We start from the raw sequence: 18,787 nt of genomic DNA on the forward strand, positions 1-18,787 counted from the left end.
GGGGTGGGTGGCCAGCACCACCACGCCCGGCCGCCTTTGTCTCTCCGCCAGTGGCGACACCACCACTACACCAGGTACTTATTTGAGGCCGAGTCGACCTAAGGGAAGCCCAGGACCGGTTCAAATAATCGTCACTGGTGCTAAGCGCTGCACCACCGCTCCCCACTCTGTAAACCACTCATCATCACCACCATCATCACCATCACCACCATCATCACCACCACCATCATCATCATCACCACCATCATCATCACCACACCCACACACACCACCATCATCACTACCACCCCCACACACACCACCATCATCACCATCACCACCATCATCACCACCACCATCATCACCACCACCCCCACACACACCACCATCATCACCATCACCACCATCATCATCACCACCATCATCACCACCACCCCCACACTCACCACCCCAACATACACACCACCATCATCATCAGCACCACCATCACCACCCCCCACGCAAATCACCACACAAACCACCACCACCATCACCACCACCCCACCGGTTTAAGACCTCACGTACAAGTCAATCATCTGCCCACGAGTTGACTCATTCAGTCTCGTCAACCATTCGCACATCGTGTGAGAGCGTGCGTGCGTGTTTGTGCAAGTGTGTGTGTAAGTGTGTGTGCAAGTGTGTGCGTAAGTGTGTGTAAGTGTGTGTGGTGGTGGTGTGTTGACTGTGAGATTTAAGTGGCTCGAAGGACGTATTCTCAGAGTCGAAGAATTCCAGCCTCGGCCATCGCCTCCCGAGAGAAGAGGGAGGCGAGAGACGAGGGAGGAGAGAGGCGCGTGATGATTGAGCGGATTCTTCTTCTGCTGCTGCCATAAGTTTACAGGTGAAGGTGGTGGTGGTGGTGATGGCGATGATGGTGGTGGTGGTGGTGTTGGTGGTGATGATGATGGTGATGATGATGGTGATTGATGATGGTGGTGATGGTGATGATGGTGCTGGTGATGATGGTGGTGGTGGTGGTGATGATGGTGGTGGTGGTGGTGATGATGATGATGGTGGTGATGGCGATGATGGTGGTGGTGGTGGTGTTGGTGGTGATGGTGATGATGATGGTGATTGATGATGGTGGTGGTGGTGGCGATGATGGTGGTGATGGTGGTGGTGATGATGGTGGTGGTGGTGGTGATGATGGTGGTGATGGTGGTGATTGTGATGGTGGCGATGGTGGTGGTGGCGATGGTGGTGGTGGCGATGGTGGTGGTGGCGATGATTGTGATGGTGGTGATGGTGGCGATGATTGTGATGGTGGTGATTGTGATAGTGGTGATGGTGGTGGCGATGATTGTGATGGTGGTGATGATGTTGATGGTGGTGATTGATTGTGATGGTGGTGATTGTGATGGTGGTGGTGATTGTGATGGTGGTGGTGATTGTGATGGTGGTGGTGATTGTGATGGTGGTGGTGATTGTGATGGTGGTGGTGATTGTGATGGTGGTGGTGATTGTGATGGTGGTGGTGATTGTGATGGTGGTGGTGATGGTGGCGATTGTGATGGTGACGATTGTGATGGTGGTGGTCGTTGTGGTAGTGACGATGATTGATGGTGGTGATTGTGGTGGTCGTTATTGTGATGATGATGGTGGCGATGGTGCTGCTGCTGATGGTGGTAGTGATGATGGTAGTGGTGGTGATGGTAGTGGTAGTTGTGATTATTGTGATGGTAGTGGTGGTGATGGTAGTGGTGGTGGTGATGGTGGTGGTGGTGGTAGTGATTATGGTAGTGGTGGTGGTGATGATGATAGTGGTAGTGATGATGTTAGTGGTGGTGATAATGATGATGGTAGTGGTGGTGATGCTGGTGATGGTGGTGATGCTGGTGATGGTGGTGATCGTCGTAGTGGTTGTGATGATGGTAGTGGTGGTGATGGTGGTGATCGTGGTAGTGGTAGTGATGGTGATAGTGATGGTGATAGTGGTGATGGTGGTGATGATGGTAGTGATGATGATGATGGTGGTGCTGGTGGTAGTGATGATGATGATGGTGATGGTGGTGATGATGGTGATGATGGTAGTGGTAGTGATGGTGATAGTGGTGGTGATGGTGATAGTGGTGGTGATAGTGGTGGTGATGGTGATAGTGGTGATGGTGATGATGATAGTAGTGGTGGTGGTGATGATGGTAGTGATGATGATGATGGTGGTGGTGGTAGTGATGATGGTGATGGTGGTGGTAGTGATGATGGTGATGGTGGTGATGATGGTGATGATGGTAGTGGTGGTGATGATGATGATGATAGTGATAGTGGTGGTGGTGATGATGACGGTAGTGATGGTGGTGGTGATGATGATGGTGTTAGTGGTGGTGGTGATGATGGTGATAATGATGATCGTGGTGGTGAAAGTCATGATGATGATGATGGTAGTGGTGATGATGATGATGGTAGTGGTGATGATGGTAGTGGTGATGTTAGTGATGATGGTGATGGTGGTAGTGATTCATCATGGTGGTGATGATGGTAGTGGTAGTGATGATGGTAGTAGTGGTGGTGGTTGTTGTGGTGGTGATGGTGATGATGGTGGTAGTGATTGATCATGGTGGTGATGATGGTAGTGGTGATGTTAGTGATGATGATGATGATGGTAGTGATTGATCATGGTGGTGATGATGGTAGTGTTAGTGATGATGATGATGATGGTGGTGGTTGTTGTGGTGGTGATGATGTTAGTGATGATGGTGATGATGATGGTAGTAGTGGTGGTGGTGATGATGGTGATGGTGGTTGTTGTGGTGGTGGTGATGTTAGTGATGATGATGATGATGGTGGTGGTTGTTGTGGTGATGATGACAGGTGTCTGTTTAAAGATGTGTGTGTAAAGATGTGCATGTACAGGTGCGTGTACAAGTGGGTGTGTGTACAGGTAAGTGTACCGGTGTTAGTGTGTACAGGTGCGTGTGTGTGCAGGTGTTATTGTGTACAGGTGTGTGTGTGTGCAGGTGTGTGTGTGTACAGGTGTGTGTGCAAGTGAGTGTGTGTACAGGTGTGTGTGTGTGCAGGTGTGTGTGTGCAGGTGAGTGTGTGTACAGATGTGTGTGTGTACAGGTGTGTGTGTGCAGGTGAGTGTGTGTACAGATGTGTGTGTGTACAGGTGTGTGTGTGCAGGTGAGTGTGTGTACAGGTGTGTGTGTGTGCAGGTGAGTGTGTGTACAGATGTGTGTGTGTACAGGTGTGTGTGCAGGTGAGTGTGTGTACAGATGTGTGTGTGTGCAGGTGTGTGTGTGTGTGCAGGTGAGTGTGTGTACAGGTGAGCGTGTGTACAGGTGTGTGTGTACAGGTGAGTGTGTGTAGAGGTGTGTGTGTGTTTACAGGTTAGTGTGTGTACAGGTGTGTGTGTGTACAGGTGTGTGAGTGTACAGGTGAGTGTGTGTGTGTACAGGTGTGTAAGTGTACAGGTGTGTGTGTGTGCAGGTGAGTGTACAGGTGAGTGTGTGTGTAGGTGAGTATACAGGTGAGTGTACAGGTGAGTTTGTGTCCAGGTGTGTGTGTGTGCAGGTGTGAGTGTGTGTACAGGTGAGTGTGTGTAGGTGTGTGTGTATAGGTGAGTGTGTGTGTACAGGTGAGTGTGTGTACAGGTGAGTGCACAGGTGTGTGTGTCACTGTGTGTGTGTGTCACTGTGTGTGTGTGTCACTGTGTGTGTGTGTCACTGTGTGTGTCACTGTGTGTGTGTGTCAGTGTGTGTGTACTGTGTGTGTATGTCACTGTGTGTGTGTGTGTCACTGTGTGTGTCAGTGTGTGTGTGTCTTTGTGTGTGTCAGTATGTGTGTGTCACTGTGTGTTTCAGTGTGTCTGTGTGTCACCGTGTGTGTGTGTCCATTGTGTGTGTGCCACTGTGTGTGTGTCACTGTGTGTGTACGTGTGTGTGTCACTGTGTGTGTGTCACTGTGTGTGTCACTGTGTGTGTACGTGTGTGTCACTGTGTGTGTGTCACTGTGTGTGTGTCACTGTGTGTGTCAGTGTGCCTGTGTGTCAGTGTGCCTGTGTGTCACAGTGTGTGTGTGTGTCACTGTGTGTGTCACACTGTGTGTGTGTGTGTCACTGTGTGTGTGTCACTGTGTGTGTGTCACACTGTGTGTGTGTCACTGTGTGTGTCACTGTGTGTGTCACTGTGTGTGTGTCACAGTGTGTGTGTCACACTGTGTGTGTGTCACAGTGTGTGTCACTGTGTGTGTCACACTGTGTGTGTGTCACTGTGTGTCGAGGTGGTCAACATGTGGGGTGACTTGGTGCTGCGCCGTCTGCGCTCGATCCGCCGCCCTCTGCTGCTCCTCGCGCCTCCACTCCTCGCCCTGCCTCTACCCATCATCGTGCCGGGCCTGGTGAGTACACACGTGTGTGTACACGTGTGTGTGTGTGTGTGTACACGTGTGTGTGTGTGTACACGTGTGTGTGTCCGGCAAAACAACCTCCTACCTCCTCGCGGTGCCGGACGGGCAACACTGTCGTGGGCAGTGCTGTGGGGGGAGGGCCAATGCCCATTGGCCTCTCCCCTCATGGCGTCTGTGACCACCACAGTGGCTAAACGGGGGCTCTGGACGGGTGCGAGGGGCTGGTAACCCCTCCACCTTCAATTAACCACCACTAAACTACGAAGTAAACACAAACCTGTAATTAATAAGCTTGTGCCGGAGGCCCCGGGGGGTCAGGCTTTTATGACGTCTCCTGGCCAAACCCCATTTGGCGGAGCCAGGAGATTGAATTTTAACCCTCGGGGCTCCTCCAGAAACAACGAAAAACCATTGCGGATGGCCACGTGGAATGTTCGAACGCTCACTGCGGAGGAGAGGCTGCCACTCCTCTGTCGGGAGCTGGACCGGTACCGCCTGGATCTCTGTGGCATTCAGGAGGTCCGGTGGACCGGTTCTGGCTCCTGCCACCATGAGGGGTGGACAGTCCTCTACTCGGGGCAGGAGACTGCCAAACAACAGGGTGTGGCTCTTCTTCTGAACAAAAGAATGAAGGGGGCGTGGGAGCGTGGCGGTGAGGTGTGGGAAGCTGTAAGCCCCAGGATACTTTGGGCTCGCCTTCCCATCAACCAGAGGCGAGGAGTGGTGGTCGTGGTTACTTATGCCCCCACCGAAGACGAACATCTGTGGAGGGATGCAGGCAAAGCCGATGAGTCGGACGCTTTCTATGACCTCCTGTCACAGGTGCTGGCTAAAGTGGCCACTCGGGACAGAGTCATCTTGTTGGGTGACTTCAATGCCCGAGTTGGTCATGATACTGGCACCTGGTCTGGAGTGATTGGAAGGCATGGGCCAGATCAGCTCAATAATAACGGTAGGAGGCTGCTAGATTTTTGTGCAGCCCATGGGCTTGTAATTACTAACACGCTCTTCCGGCATCGGCGCATCCACACAACATCATGGATGCATGCCGGGTCCAAGCAAGAACATCTGCTGGACTACGTAGTGACGGACCAGCGGATGCGAGCCCATGTCCTTGACACCAGGACCTACCGTGGAGCTGATCTGCCCTCTGACCATCGACTAGTCATCTGTAAGATGCGCCTGCCATTCTTCCACTCCGGTGGTGGGTGTACACCCAGGATCCCATTCCAACCAAAAGTGGCCTGGTCTAAGTTAACTGATGAAAGTTGCAAGCGAGAATTTCATCATCGCTTGCAGCTGGGGTTGGCATCGTCCCCCACTCCACCTGATGTCGAGGGTAAATGGGCGAGGTTTAAGACTGTGACTCATGCAGCTGCAATGGCTGCTTTGGGTACGCGGTCCAGACCTCCCCGGGAACCCTGGCTGACGGAGGAGGTGTTCAGGTTAATTGAGAAAAAGCGACAGGCCCACTCTCATCGCCTACAGCATCCCACGTCAGAGAATGAGGAGGTTTACCGCAGTCTTCGCTCGGAGGTTCGGAGAGCCGTGAGGCGCTGTAAGGATGGGTGGTGGTCGCGGGTTGCTGAGGAGATGGAGTCTGCCTCAGTGGCCCGCGATCACAAATCACTATTTAACTCCATCAAAAAAGTAACCTGCAGCGCCACACCTATTACCATCATTAGAGGAAAAAACGGTGATCCAATCTCCGACCCCCAGGAACAGGTTTGCAGATTTGCTGAGCATTTCTGTGAGGTCCTGGGGGAGGGAAAATCTTTCAGCCAGGAAAACATCATGGCACAAAGTGGGGATAACCCTGCTGAGGCTGCGGTGCCTCAAATATTGGAAGAGGTCACCCCCTGTGAGTGGCTGGCTGAGGTACCGGCTGTTGAGGAAGTACTGAGGGCGATCCGGAGTCTGAGACCAGGGAAGGCACCGGGCAGAGATGATCTCCCAGGCGAAATGCTGAGGGAGGGTGGCGTTTGTGCACAGACTGCCCTATATGACATCATAACAACAGTCTGGACCACTGGACGGGTTCCGCAGGACTGGAAGGATGCCCTGGTGGTCCCCCTCTTTAAGAAGGGGGACCGTACCGACTGTAACAACTACAGGGGCATCTCACTCCTCAGTGTGCCGGGTAAGGTCCTGGCAAGGATTATTCAACATCGCCTTGCTAGGCATGCTGAGGAGAGGCTTGCGGAGCCCCAATGTGGTTTCAGGAAAGGGCGGTCCTGCACAGATGCCATATTTTCTGTCCGTCTGCTACAGCAGAGGTGTAGGGAATTTCAAAAAGACCTACATCTCTGCTTTATTGACCTGGTCAAGGCCTATGATACCATCAGTAGGACTGGGCTCTGGGTTGTTCTTCGTGCTTTCGGAGTCCCTGACCCTCTGCTCACGATCATTAAGGACCTTCATGATGGTGAGCGGGCCCGGGTAAAACTACGTGGCCGGGAGTCGGAGCCTTTCCCTGTACACCTTGGGGTGCGACAGGGATGTCCTCTGGCTCCCACATTATTTAACATCTATTTCGACTGCGTAGTTCGTGAAGCCTTCAATAGCTGTACCGGGGGAATTACCATTTGGTACAGATACAATGGGAGGCTGATCGACGCCCGGGTGCGATCAAGGGATGGCTCCCTATTGGTCAACCACGTTATGTATGCCGATGATTTGGTAATAGCTGCTCATTCAGAAGAGGAGTTGGAGACGCTGCTGCTGAGACTGGAGCGTGCCACTAAGAGGTGGGGCCTTACCATCAGCCCCACCAAAACTAAGCACCTGCCTGGGTATTTTGTACCATCGGGCACTCCGCCCCCACAACTCCCAATCGGTGATGGGGCAGTTGTGGAGAGAGTAGAGAGTTTCCCATACCTGGGCAGTGTGCTCATGACCGGCTCCAGTTTATCAGCAGAGGTCTCACTCCGAATCAGTCGAGCGGCAATATCTTTTCATCGGTTGCGTAACGCTGTGTGGAAGCTACCTGGTCTGTCGCTCCGCACGAAGCTTCAGGTCTTCTCGGCCACGGTCATTCCCTCCCTTCTCTATGCTTGCGAAACGTGGACCCCCCTAGTGGAGCATCTTCGCCGGTTGGAAACATTTAGGCTGGCCTGCCTACGATCCATCCTGGGTTTAACCAGGCTGGATTGTGTGAGGAGCTCACAAGTCCTTGAAAGATCTGGGCAAAGTCCCATCAGTGAGCTCCTCCGACAGGCAAGGCTGCGTTGGCTGGGTCATGTAGCCCGCATGCCCAGCCACCGCATGCCTAAACAGCTTTTGTTCGGCCGGATCGAGGGGGCTAAACGGGCGCGGCACGGGCTAGAGAAGAGATGGAGTGATGTGGTACAGGAGGACGTGGAGCTGAGTGGACTTGCCGATGACTGGTACCAGCGGTGTCAAGATCGGCCTCAGTGGAGGAGGCTCGTGAAGGACGCTACTGGGCAGTTGGAGGCAGTCGCCCTCCAACAACAACGGAGGGCGGAGGAGCGACGCTCACAACAACGAGCGGAGTGCCGGGTGGCTAAAGCACAGCAAGTTGGCACAGTAGGGGGCACAGGTGGTGCATCAGCCAGTCATCTCGGTCATCTCGGTCAGTCGACCCGTGGCACCTGGGTCTGCCCCGTGACCTCCTGCCAGCGGGCGTTCGACACTTCACGTGGCCTCAAGGTGCACATGGCCTGGCACAAGCGTCGTGGTGACGTCACCGCCACTTAGTGGCGAATGGCGGTTGTTGTTGTGTGTACAGGTGTGTGTGTACAGGTGTGTGTGTACACGTGTGTGTGCGTGTACAGGTGTGTGTGTGTACAGGTGTGTGTGTACACGTGTGTGTGTGTGTACAGGTGTGTGTGTACAGGTGTGTGTGTACACGTGTGTGTGTGTGTGTGTACAGGTGTGTGTGTGTACACGTGTGTGTGTACAGGTGTGTGTGTGTACACGTGTGTGTGTGTGTGTGTACACGTGTGTGTGTGTGTACAGGTGTGTGTGTGTGTACAGGTGTGTGTGTGTATGGTCGTGTCGTGGTTATCGCTAGGCTTCTAACCCGGTGAGTTCGATTCCCTCTCACGGCCATCATCACTAGTCATACTAACGCACACACACAGACACACACACACAGACACACACACACAGACACCCACACACACACACAGACACACACACACACGTGTACAGACACACACACAGACACACACACACAGACACACACACAGACACACACAGACACACACACACAGACACACACACACACAGACACACACACACACACACACAGACACACACACACACAGACACACACACACACAGACACACACACACAGACACCCACACACAGACACCCACACACACAGACACACACACACAGACACCCACACACACAGACACACACACACAGACACACACACACACACAGACACACACACACAGACACACACACACACACAGACACACACACACACAGACACACACACACAGACACCCACACACACACAGACACACACACACACACACAGACACACACCCACACACACAGACACACACCCACACACACAGACACACACACACAGACACACACACACACAGACACACACACACACACACAGACACACACACACACAGACACACACACACACACAGACACACACACACACACACACGTGTACAGACACACACAGACACACACACAGACACACACAGACCGGTGCCTTGGTCCGTGCGGTTGCAGGAGGCTCGCTGCGCCTACACGGTGATCGTCATGGCCGTGTTCTGGACGTGCGAGACGCTGCCGCTGTCCGTCACCGCCCTGCTGCCCGCACTCATGTTCCCGCTACTGGGGGTCATGAAGTCGTCGGACGTGAGACGCCTCCAACAGCGCTGACTCGCCGCCGTAGACTCACCAGCGTGGACTCACCAACGTAGACTCAACACCGTAGACTCAACACCGTAGACTCACCAACCTAGACTCACCAGCCTAGACTCACCAACGTAGACTCACCACCGTAGACTCAACACCGTAGACTCACCAACCTAGACTCACCAGCCTAGACTCACCAACGTAGACTCACCACCATAGACTCAACACCGTAGACTCAACACCGTAGACTAAACTCCGTAGACTCACCACCGTAGACTCACCACCGTAGACTCAACACCGTAGACTCAACACCGTAGACTCAACTCCGTAGACTCACCACCGTAGACTCACCACCGTAGACTCAACACCGTAGACTCAACACCGTAGACTCAACTCCGTAGACTCACCACCGTAGACTCAACTCCGTAGACTCAACTCCGTAGACTCAACACCGTAGACTCACCAGCGTGGACTCACCAGCGTAGACTCACCAGCGTAGACTCACCACCGTAGACTCACCAACCTAGACTCACCAGCGTGGACTCACCAGCGTAGATTCAACACCGTAGACTCACCAGCGTAGACTCAACACCGTAGACTCAACACCGTAGACTCACCAGCGTGGACTCACCAGCGTAGACTCACCAGCGTAGACTCACCACCGTAGACTCACCAACCTAGACTCACCAGCGTGGACTCACCAGCGTAGACTCAACACCGTAGACTCACCACCGTAGACTCACCACCGTAGACTCACCACCGTAGACTCACCAGCGTAGACTCACCAGCGTAGACTCAACACCGTAGACTCACCAGCGTAGACTCAACACCGTAGACTCACCAGCGTAGACTCACCAGCGTAGACTCACCAGCGTAGACTCACCACCGTAGACTCACCAGCGTAGACTCACCACTGTAGACTCACCACCGTAGACTCAACACCGTAGACTCACCAGCGTAGACTCACCACCGTAGACTCACCAGCGTAGACTCACCACCGTAGACTCAACACCGTAGACTCACCACCGTAGACTCACCACCGTAGACTCAACACCGTAGACTCACCAGCGTAGATTCACCACCGTAGACTCACCACCGTAAACTCACCACCGTAGACTCAACACCGTAGACTCAACACCGTAGACTCACCAGTGTAGACTCACCACCGTAGACTCACCAGCGTAGACTCACCACCGTAGACTCAACACCGTAGACTCACCACCGTAGACTCACCACCGTAGACTCAACACCGTAGACTCACCAGCGTAGACTCACCACCATAGACTCAACACCGTAGACTCACCACCGTAGACTCAACACCGTAGACTCAACACCGTAGACTCACCAGCGTAGACTCACACCGTAGACTCACCACCGTAGACTCAACACCGTAGACTCACCAGCGTAGACTCAACACCGTAGACTCACCACCGTAGACTCAACACCGTAGACTCAACACCGTAGACTCACCAGCCTAGACTCACCACCGTAGACTCAACACCGTAGACTCAACTCCGTAGACTCAACACCGTAGACTCACCAGCCTAGACTCACCACCGTAGACTCAACACCGTAGACTCAACACCGTAGACTCACCAGCCTAGACTCACCACCGTAGACTCACCACCGTAGACTCACCACCGTAGACTCAACACCGTAGACTCACCACCGTAGACTCACCACCGTAGACTCAACACCGTAGACTCAACTCCGTAGACTCACCAGCCTAGACTCACCACCCTAGACTCACCAACGTAGACTCAATAACGTTGACTCACCACCGTAGACTCACCAACCTAGACTCACCAGCCTAGACTCACCACCGTAGACTCAACACCGTAGACTCACCACCGTAGACTCACCACCGTAGACTCAACACCGTAGACTCAACACCGTAGACTCACCACCGTAGACTCACCAACCTAGACTCACCAGCCTAGACTCACCAACGTAGCCTCACCACCGTGGACTCACCACCGTAGACTCACCACCGTAGACTCACCAACGTAGACTCACCACCGTAGACTCACCAACGTAGACTCACCACCGTAGACTCACCACCGTAGACTCACCACCGTAGACTCAACACCGTAGACTCAACACCGTAGACTCACCAACGTAGACTCACCAGCCTAGACTCAACACCGTAGACTCACCAGCCTAGCCTCACACCGTAGACTCACCACCATAGACTCACCAACGTAGACTCACCAGCCTAGACTCACCACCGTAGACTCACCAGCCTAGACTCACCACCGTAGACTCACCACCATAGACTCACCAACGTAGACTCACCAGCCTAGACTCACCACCGTAGACTCACACCGTAGACTCACACCGTGGACTCACCACCGTAGACTCACCAACGTAGACTCACCACCGTAGACTCACACCGTAGACTCACACCGTAGACTCACACCGTGGACTCACCACCGTAGACTCACCACCGTAGACTCACCAACGTAGACTCACCACCGTAGACTCACACCGTGGACTCACCACCGTAGACTCACACCGTAGACTCACCACCGTAGACTCAACACCGTAGACTCACCACCGTAGACTCACACCGTAGACTCACCACCGTTGACTCACCAGCCTAGACTCACCACCAAAGACTCAACACCGTAGACTCACCACCGTAGACTCACCACCGTAGACTCACCAACGTAGACTCAACACCGTAGACTCAACACCGTAGACTCAACACCGTAGACTCACCAGCGTGGACTCACCAGCGTAGACTCACCAGCGTAGACTCACCACCGTAGACTCACCAACCTAGACTCACCAGCGTGGACTCACCAGCGTAGACTCACCACCGTAGACTCACCAACCTAGACTCACCAGCGTGGACTCACCAGCGTAGACTCACCACTGTAGACTCACCACCGTAGACTCAACACCGTAGACTCACCAGCGTAGACTCACCACCGTAGACTCACCAGCGTAGACTCACCACCGTAGACTCAACACCATAGACTCACCACCGTAGACTCACCACCGTAGACTCAACACCGTAGACTCACCAGCGTAGACTCACCACCGTAGACTCACCACCGTAGACTCACCACCGTAGACTCAACACCGTAGACTCAACACCGTAGACTCACCAGTGTAGACTCACCACCGTAGACTCACCAGCGTAGACTCACCACCGTAGACTCAACACCGTAGACTCACCACCGTAGACTCACCACCGTAGACTCACCACCGTAGACTCACCACCGTAGACTCAACACCGTAGACTCACCAGCGTAGACTCACCACCGTAGACTCAACACCGTAGACTCACCACCGTAGACTCAACACCGTAGACTCAACACCGTAGACTCAACACCGTAGACTCACCAGCGTAGACTCACACCGTAGACTCACCACCGTAGACTCAACACCGTAGACTCACCAGCGTAGACTCAACACCGTAGACTCACCACCGTAGACTCAACACCGTAGACTCAACACCGTAGACTCACCAGCCTAGACTCACCACCGTAGACTCAACACCGTAGACTCAACTCCGTAGACTCAACACCGTAGACTCACCAGCCTAGACTCACCACCGTAGACTCAACACCGTAGACTCAACACCGTAGACTCACCAGCCTAGACTCACCACCGTAGACTCACCACCGTAGACTCAACACCGTAGACTCACCACCGTAGACTCACCACCGTAGACTCAACACCGTAGACTCAACTCCGTAGACTCACCAGCCTAGACTCACCACCCTAGACTCACCAACGTAGACTCAATAACGTTGACTCACCACCGTAGACTCACCAACCTAGACTCACCAGCCTAGACTCACCACCGTAGACTCAACACCGTAGACTCACCACCGTAGACTCACCACCGTAGACTCAACACCGTAGACTCAACACCGTAGACTCAACACCGTAGACTCACCACCGGAGACTCACCAACCTAGACTCACCAGCCTAGACTCACCAACGTAGCCTCACCACCGTGGACTCACCACCGTAGACTCACCAACGTAGACTCACCAACGTTGACTCACCAGCCTAGACTCACCACCGTAGACTCACCAACGTAGACTCACCACCGTAGACTCACCAACGTAGACTCACCACCGTAGACTCACCACCGTAGACTCACCACCGTAGACTCAACACCGTAGACTCAACACCGTAGACTCACCAACGTAGACTCACCAGCCTAGCCTCACACCGTAGACTCACCACCATAGACTCACCAACGTAGACTCACCAGCCTAGACTCACCACCGTAGACTCACCAGCCTAGACTCACCACCGTAGACTCACCACCATAGACTCACCAACGTAGACTCACCAGCCTAGACTCACCACCGTAGACTCACACCGTAGACTCACACCGTGGACTCACCACCGTAGACTCACCAACGTAGACTCACCACCGTAGACTCACACCGTAGACTCACACCGTAGACTCACACCGTAGACTCACACCGTGGACTCACCACCGTAGACTCACCACCGTAGACTCACCAACGTAGACTCACCACCGTAGACTCACACCGTGGACTCACCACCGTAGACTCACACCGTAGACTCACCACCGTAGACTCAACACCGTAGACTCACCACCGTAGACTCACCACCGTAGACTCACACCGTAGACTCACACCGTGGACTCACCACCGTAGACTCACCACCGTAGACTCACCAACGTAGACTCACCACCGTAGACTCACACCGTGGACTCACCACCGTAGACTCACACCGTAGACTCACCACCGTAGACTCAACACCGTAGACTCACCACCGTAGACTCACACCGTAGACTCACCAGCGTAGACTCACCAGCCTAGACTCACCACCAAAGACTCAACACCGTAGACTCACCACCGTAGACTCACCACCGTAGACTCACCAACGTAGACTCACCACCAAAGACTCAACACCGTAGACTCAACACCGTAGACTCACCACCCTCACCTCACCTCACCTCACCACCACAGCCTCACCACCATAGCCTCACCACCCCAGCCTCACCACCCCAGCCTCACCACACTCACCTCACCACCATAGCCTCACCACCCCAGCCTCACCACCCCACCCTCACCACCCCAGCCTCACCACCCCAGCCTCACCACACTCACCTCACCACCATAGCCTCACCACCCCAGCCTCACCACCCCAGCCTCACCACCCCAGCCTCACCACCCCAGCCTCACCTCACCACCCTCACCACCCCAGCCTCACCTCACCACCCTTACCACCCCAACCTCACCACCCCAACCTCACCTCACCACCCTCACCTCACCACCCAACCTCACCACCTTGATAGTGATGATGGTGGTGATGGTGATGATGGTGGTGGTGACGATGATGGTGATGATGGTGGTGAGGATGGTGGTGATAGTGGTAATGATGATGATGATGGTGATGATGATGGTGGTAGTGGTGGTGGTGATGGTGATAATGATGGTGGTAGTGGTGACGGTAGTGGTGGTGGTGATGGTGGTGGTGGTGATGGTGGTGATGGTGATGATGGTGATGATGGTGGTGATGATACCAGGTGTGTATGCAGTACCTGCGGGACACCGTGATAGTGGTGGTAGTGGTGATGATGGTGGTGATGGTGGTGATGATGGTGGTGATGGTGATGGTGGTGATGATGGTGGTGATGGTGGTGATGGTGATGGTGGTGATGGTGATGGTGGTGATGATGGTGGTGATGATGGTGGTGATGGTGGTGATGGTGGTGATGGTGGTGATGGTGATGGTGATGATGGGGTTGATGGTGATGATGATGGTGATGGTGGTGGTGATGGTACCAGGTGTGTATGCAGTACCTGCGGGACACGGTGATGATGGTGGTGATGATGGTGATGATGTTGGTGATGGTGGTGATGGTGATGGTGGTGGTGATGGTACCAGGTGTGTATGCAGTACCTGCGGGACACGGTGATGATGGTGGTGATGATGTTGGTGATGGTGGTGATGGTGATGATGTTGGTGATGGTGGTGATGGTGATGGTGATGATGGTGATGATGGTGGTGATGGTGGTGATGGTGGTGGTGATGATGGTGATGATGATGGTGGTGATGGTGGTGATGATGGTGGTGATGATGATGATGGTGATGGTGATGATGGTGGTGATGGTGATGGCACCAGGTGTGTATGCAGTATCTGCGGGACACGGTGATGCTGTTCGTGGGGGGTCTGATGGTCGCCGTCGCTGTCCAGGACTGCGGCCTTCACCGTCGCCTCGCTCTGAGGGTGCTGCTCGCCGTGGGGGTCAAGCCGGCCAGGTGATGGCATCACCACCAACATCATCATCATCACCATCATCATCACCACCAACATCATTACCATCATCACCACCAACATCATTACCATCATCGCTACCAACATCACCACCATCACCACCATCATCACCATCACCAACCTCATCATCACCATCATCACCACCATCACCACCAACATCATCACCATCACCATCATCACCACCATCACCACCATCACCATCATCACCACCACCATCACCACCATCACCATCAACATCATCACCATCATCACCACCATCACCACCACCATCACCACCACCATCACCATCATCACCACCACCACCATCATCATGAACATTGTTCTCAACATCATCACCACCATCATCAACATTGTCATCAACATCATCATCACCGCCACCACCATCACGACCACCGCCATCACCACCACCATCACCACCATCACCACCACCATCATCACCACCATCATCATCACCACCACCATCATCAACAAGGCGAGCCCAAAGTAGCCTGGGGGCTTACAGCTTCCCACACCTCACCGCCACGCTCCCACGCCCCCTTCATTATTTTGTTCAGAAGAAGAGCCACTCCCTGTTGTTTGGCAGCCTCCTGCCCCGAGTAGAGGACTGTCCACCCCCCATGGTGGCAGGAGCCAGAGCCGCTCCACCGGACCTCCTGAATGCCACAGAGATCCAGGCGGTACTGGTCCAGCTCCCGACTGAGGAGTGGCAGCCTCTCCTCCGTATTCGGAGCCGCGAGGGTAAAAATTCAATCTCCTGGCTCCACCAAATGGGGTTTGGCCAGGAGACGTCATAGACGCCTGTCCCCCCGGGGCCTGCGGCACAAGCTTATTCATTAGATATTTTTACTTGGTTTTGTGGTAATTTATTGAAGGTGGAGGGGTTTCCAGCCCCCTCGCACCTGTCCAGAGCCCCCATTTGGCCGCTGTGGTGGTCACAGACGCCATGGGGGAGAAGGCAAATCGGAATTAGCCCTCCCCCCACAGCATTGTCCACAACAGCGTTGCCCGTCCGGCACAACGAGGAGGTAGGGGGTTGCTTTTGCGGGACTATCATCACCACCATCACCACCACCAACATCACCACCAACATCTTCTTCACCGTCATCACCACAAGTGCCACGCTTTACCTCCCCCCAGGTTGATGATGGGTTTCATGCTGGCCACCGCCTTCCTGTCGATGTGGATCAACAACACCGCCACCACCGCCATGATGATGCCCATCAGCGAGGCCGTTTTGCAGCAGCTTCACCAGCATCAGCCGCAGCAGCATCAGCAGCAAGATCATCATCATCATCATCAGCAGCAGCAGCAAGATCATCATCAGCAGCAGCAGGAGCAGAAAGATCAGCAGCATCAGCAAGATCATGATTATGATCATCAGCAGCAGCAGCATCACAATCATCATCATCAGCAGCAGAAAGATCAGCAGAAGCAGCAGCATCAGCAGCATCATCAGCAGCATCAGCAGCAGCGGCATCAGCAACAGCGAGATCATGATGCTGATAATCATGATGATCATGATGATCATGATCATCAGGTGCAGATGCACAGCTTTGCAAATTTGTCGTTCGAAGGCTCTGACTCGGAGTTGCAGAATGAGGAGGAGGTGGTGGTGGACGTCTCAAAAGGTGGGTGAGTGAGTGGGTGGGTGGGTGGGTGAGCGGGTGGGTGGTTGAGCGGGTGGGTGGTTGAGCGGATTGGTGGGTGGGCGAATGTGTGGGTGGGCGAGTGTGTGGGTGGGCGGGTTTGTGGGTGAGCGGGTGGGCGGTTGAGCGGGTGGGCAAGTGAGCGGGTGGGCGAGTGAGCGGGTGGGCGGTTGAGCGGGTGGGCGGTTGAGCGGGTGGGCGGGTGAGCGTGTAGGCGGGTGAGCGGGTGGGTGTGCGGGTGGGTGGGTGGGTGGATGAGTGGGTGGGTGGGTGCGTGGGTGTGTGGGTGTGTGGGTGAGTGATGTGGGTGAATATCTGGGTGAGTGGGTGGGTGAGTGGGTGGATGGGTGTTTGGGTGAGTGAATATGTGGGTGAATGGGTGGGTGAGTGTGTGGGTGAGTGGGTGGGTGAGTGGTTGGATGGGTGTTTGGGTGAGTGAGTATGTGGGTGGGTGAGTGTGTGGGTGAGTGGGTGGGTGAGTGGGTGGGTGGGTGTTTGGGTGAGTGAGTATGTGAGTGAATGGGTGGGTGAGTGTGTGGGTGGGTGGGTGGGTGGGTGAGTGTGTGTGTGAGTGTGTGGGTGAGTGTGTGGGTGAGTGTGTGGGTGAGTGTGTGGGTGAGTGGGTAAGTTGGCTGAGCTTCTATTATTTGTGATGGCGAGGTTCCTTCAGAACTAGAGCTACTTGGCAACTCATTCGGACTTGACCTGGCACAATAAACAAAGTCTTAGTATGACTCTGGGCGAGTATGGGTCTCTATGAGTCTCTGTGAGTCTCAGTCTTAACACGTTTCTGGATCTCTGTGAGTCTCTGTGAGTCTTTATGAGTGTCTTTGGGTCTATGTGAGTCTCTATGGGTCTCTGTGAGTCTCTATCAGTCTATATGAGGCTCTATATGAGTCTCTATGGGTCTCTGTGGGTCTCTTTGAGTATCGTTCTCTGGGGGGTCTGTATGGGTCTTTCTCTGTGGGTCTCAGTGGGCCACTGGGTATCTACAGGTCTCTGAGTAAGGGTCTCTATGAGTGATGACCTGTTCTCCACCTGAGGACCTGAGGACGGCTGCTTGCGTTGTGGCCGAAACGTCGTGAGAATTGTATTTTATTATGTTTTATTTTTTTTATTTTATTATTTCCCTTCTACGTGACTTTACCGAAAGAACCAAGAAGATGAATCCCTGCAGTCACGAAAGCTTTAAATCGAAATTAAATACAATTCTCACAATTGCATTTTATTATGTTTGAGAATTGTATTTTATTATGTTCTATTTTTGTATTTTATTAAGTTTTATTTTTATTATTTTATCATGTTTTAATTTTATTATTTTATTAAGTTTTATTTTTATTATGTTTTATTTGTTATTACTTTATTATTTCCCTTCTACGTGACTTTACCGAAAGAACCAAGAAGATGAATCCCTGCAGTCACGAAAGCTTTACATCGAAATATAAGTTACCAACTTTACAAAGTTACTGTTAGTTTAAACGTATCCTATGTTACTAATCTCGTAAGGGTTATATTACATTAATCTATACAAAGTTAAATGAAGTTAAATGCAGTAAAAATTAACTTGTTGAGTTTCCGTTAGCAGCGTCCTCATTTTGTCCAATTCGCGACTTCCCCCCCTTCCCCCTCGGGCAGCGTCTTGTGCAAGCG

The 18,787-nt window shown here is 53.3% G+C and overlaps 1 protein-coding gene across 1 annotated transcript in view; it reads left to right on the forward strand.

The window, feature by feature from the left end:
• Positions 1–630: 630 nt before the first annotated feature.
• SLC13A2 (solute carrier family 13 member 2) overlaps positions 631–18,787 on the forward strand; it is a 38,516-nt gene continuing 20,359 nt past the window's right edge. Inside the window, exons 1-6 of the mRNA XM_078883553.1 lie at positions 631–859; positions 4,237–4,353; positions 9,086–9,214; positions 15,339–15,475; positions 16,629–16,751; positions 18,720–18,787. The exon at positions 18,720–18,787 is cut by the window's right edge and continues 187 nt beyond it. Of these exons, the coding sequence (XP_078739679.1) occupies positions 4,246–4,353; positions 9,086–9,214; positions 15,339–15,475; positions 16,629–16,751; positions 18,720–18,787 (565 nt within the window). The 5' untranslated portion in view covers positions 631–859; positions 4,237–4,245. The remainder of the gene's footprint in view (positions 860–4,236; positions 4,354–9,085; positions 9,215–15,338; positions 15,476–16,628; positions 16,752–18,719) is intronic.

The sequence above is a fragment of the Lampetra fluviatilis genome, chromosome 71 (genome assembly GCF_964198595.1).
Source record: "Lampetra fluviatilis chromosome 71, kcLamFluv1.1, whole genome shotgun sequence".
In the NCBI taxonomy this organism is placed as follows: Eukaryota; Metazoa; Chordata; class Hyperoartia; order Petromyzontiformes; family Petromyzontidae; genus Lampetra; species Lampetra fluviatilis.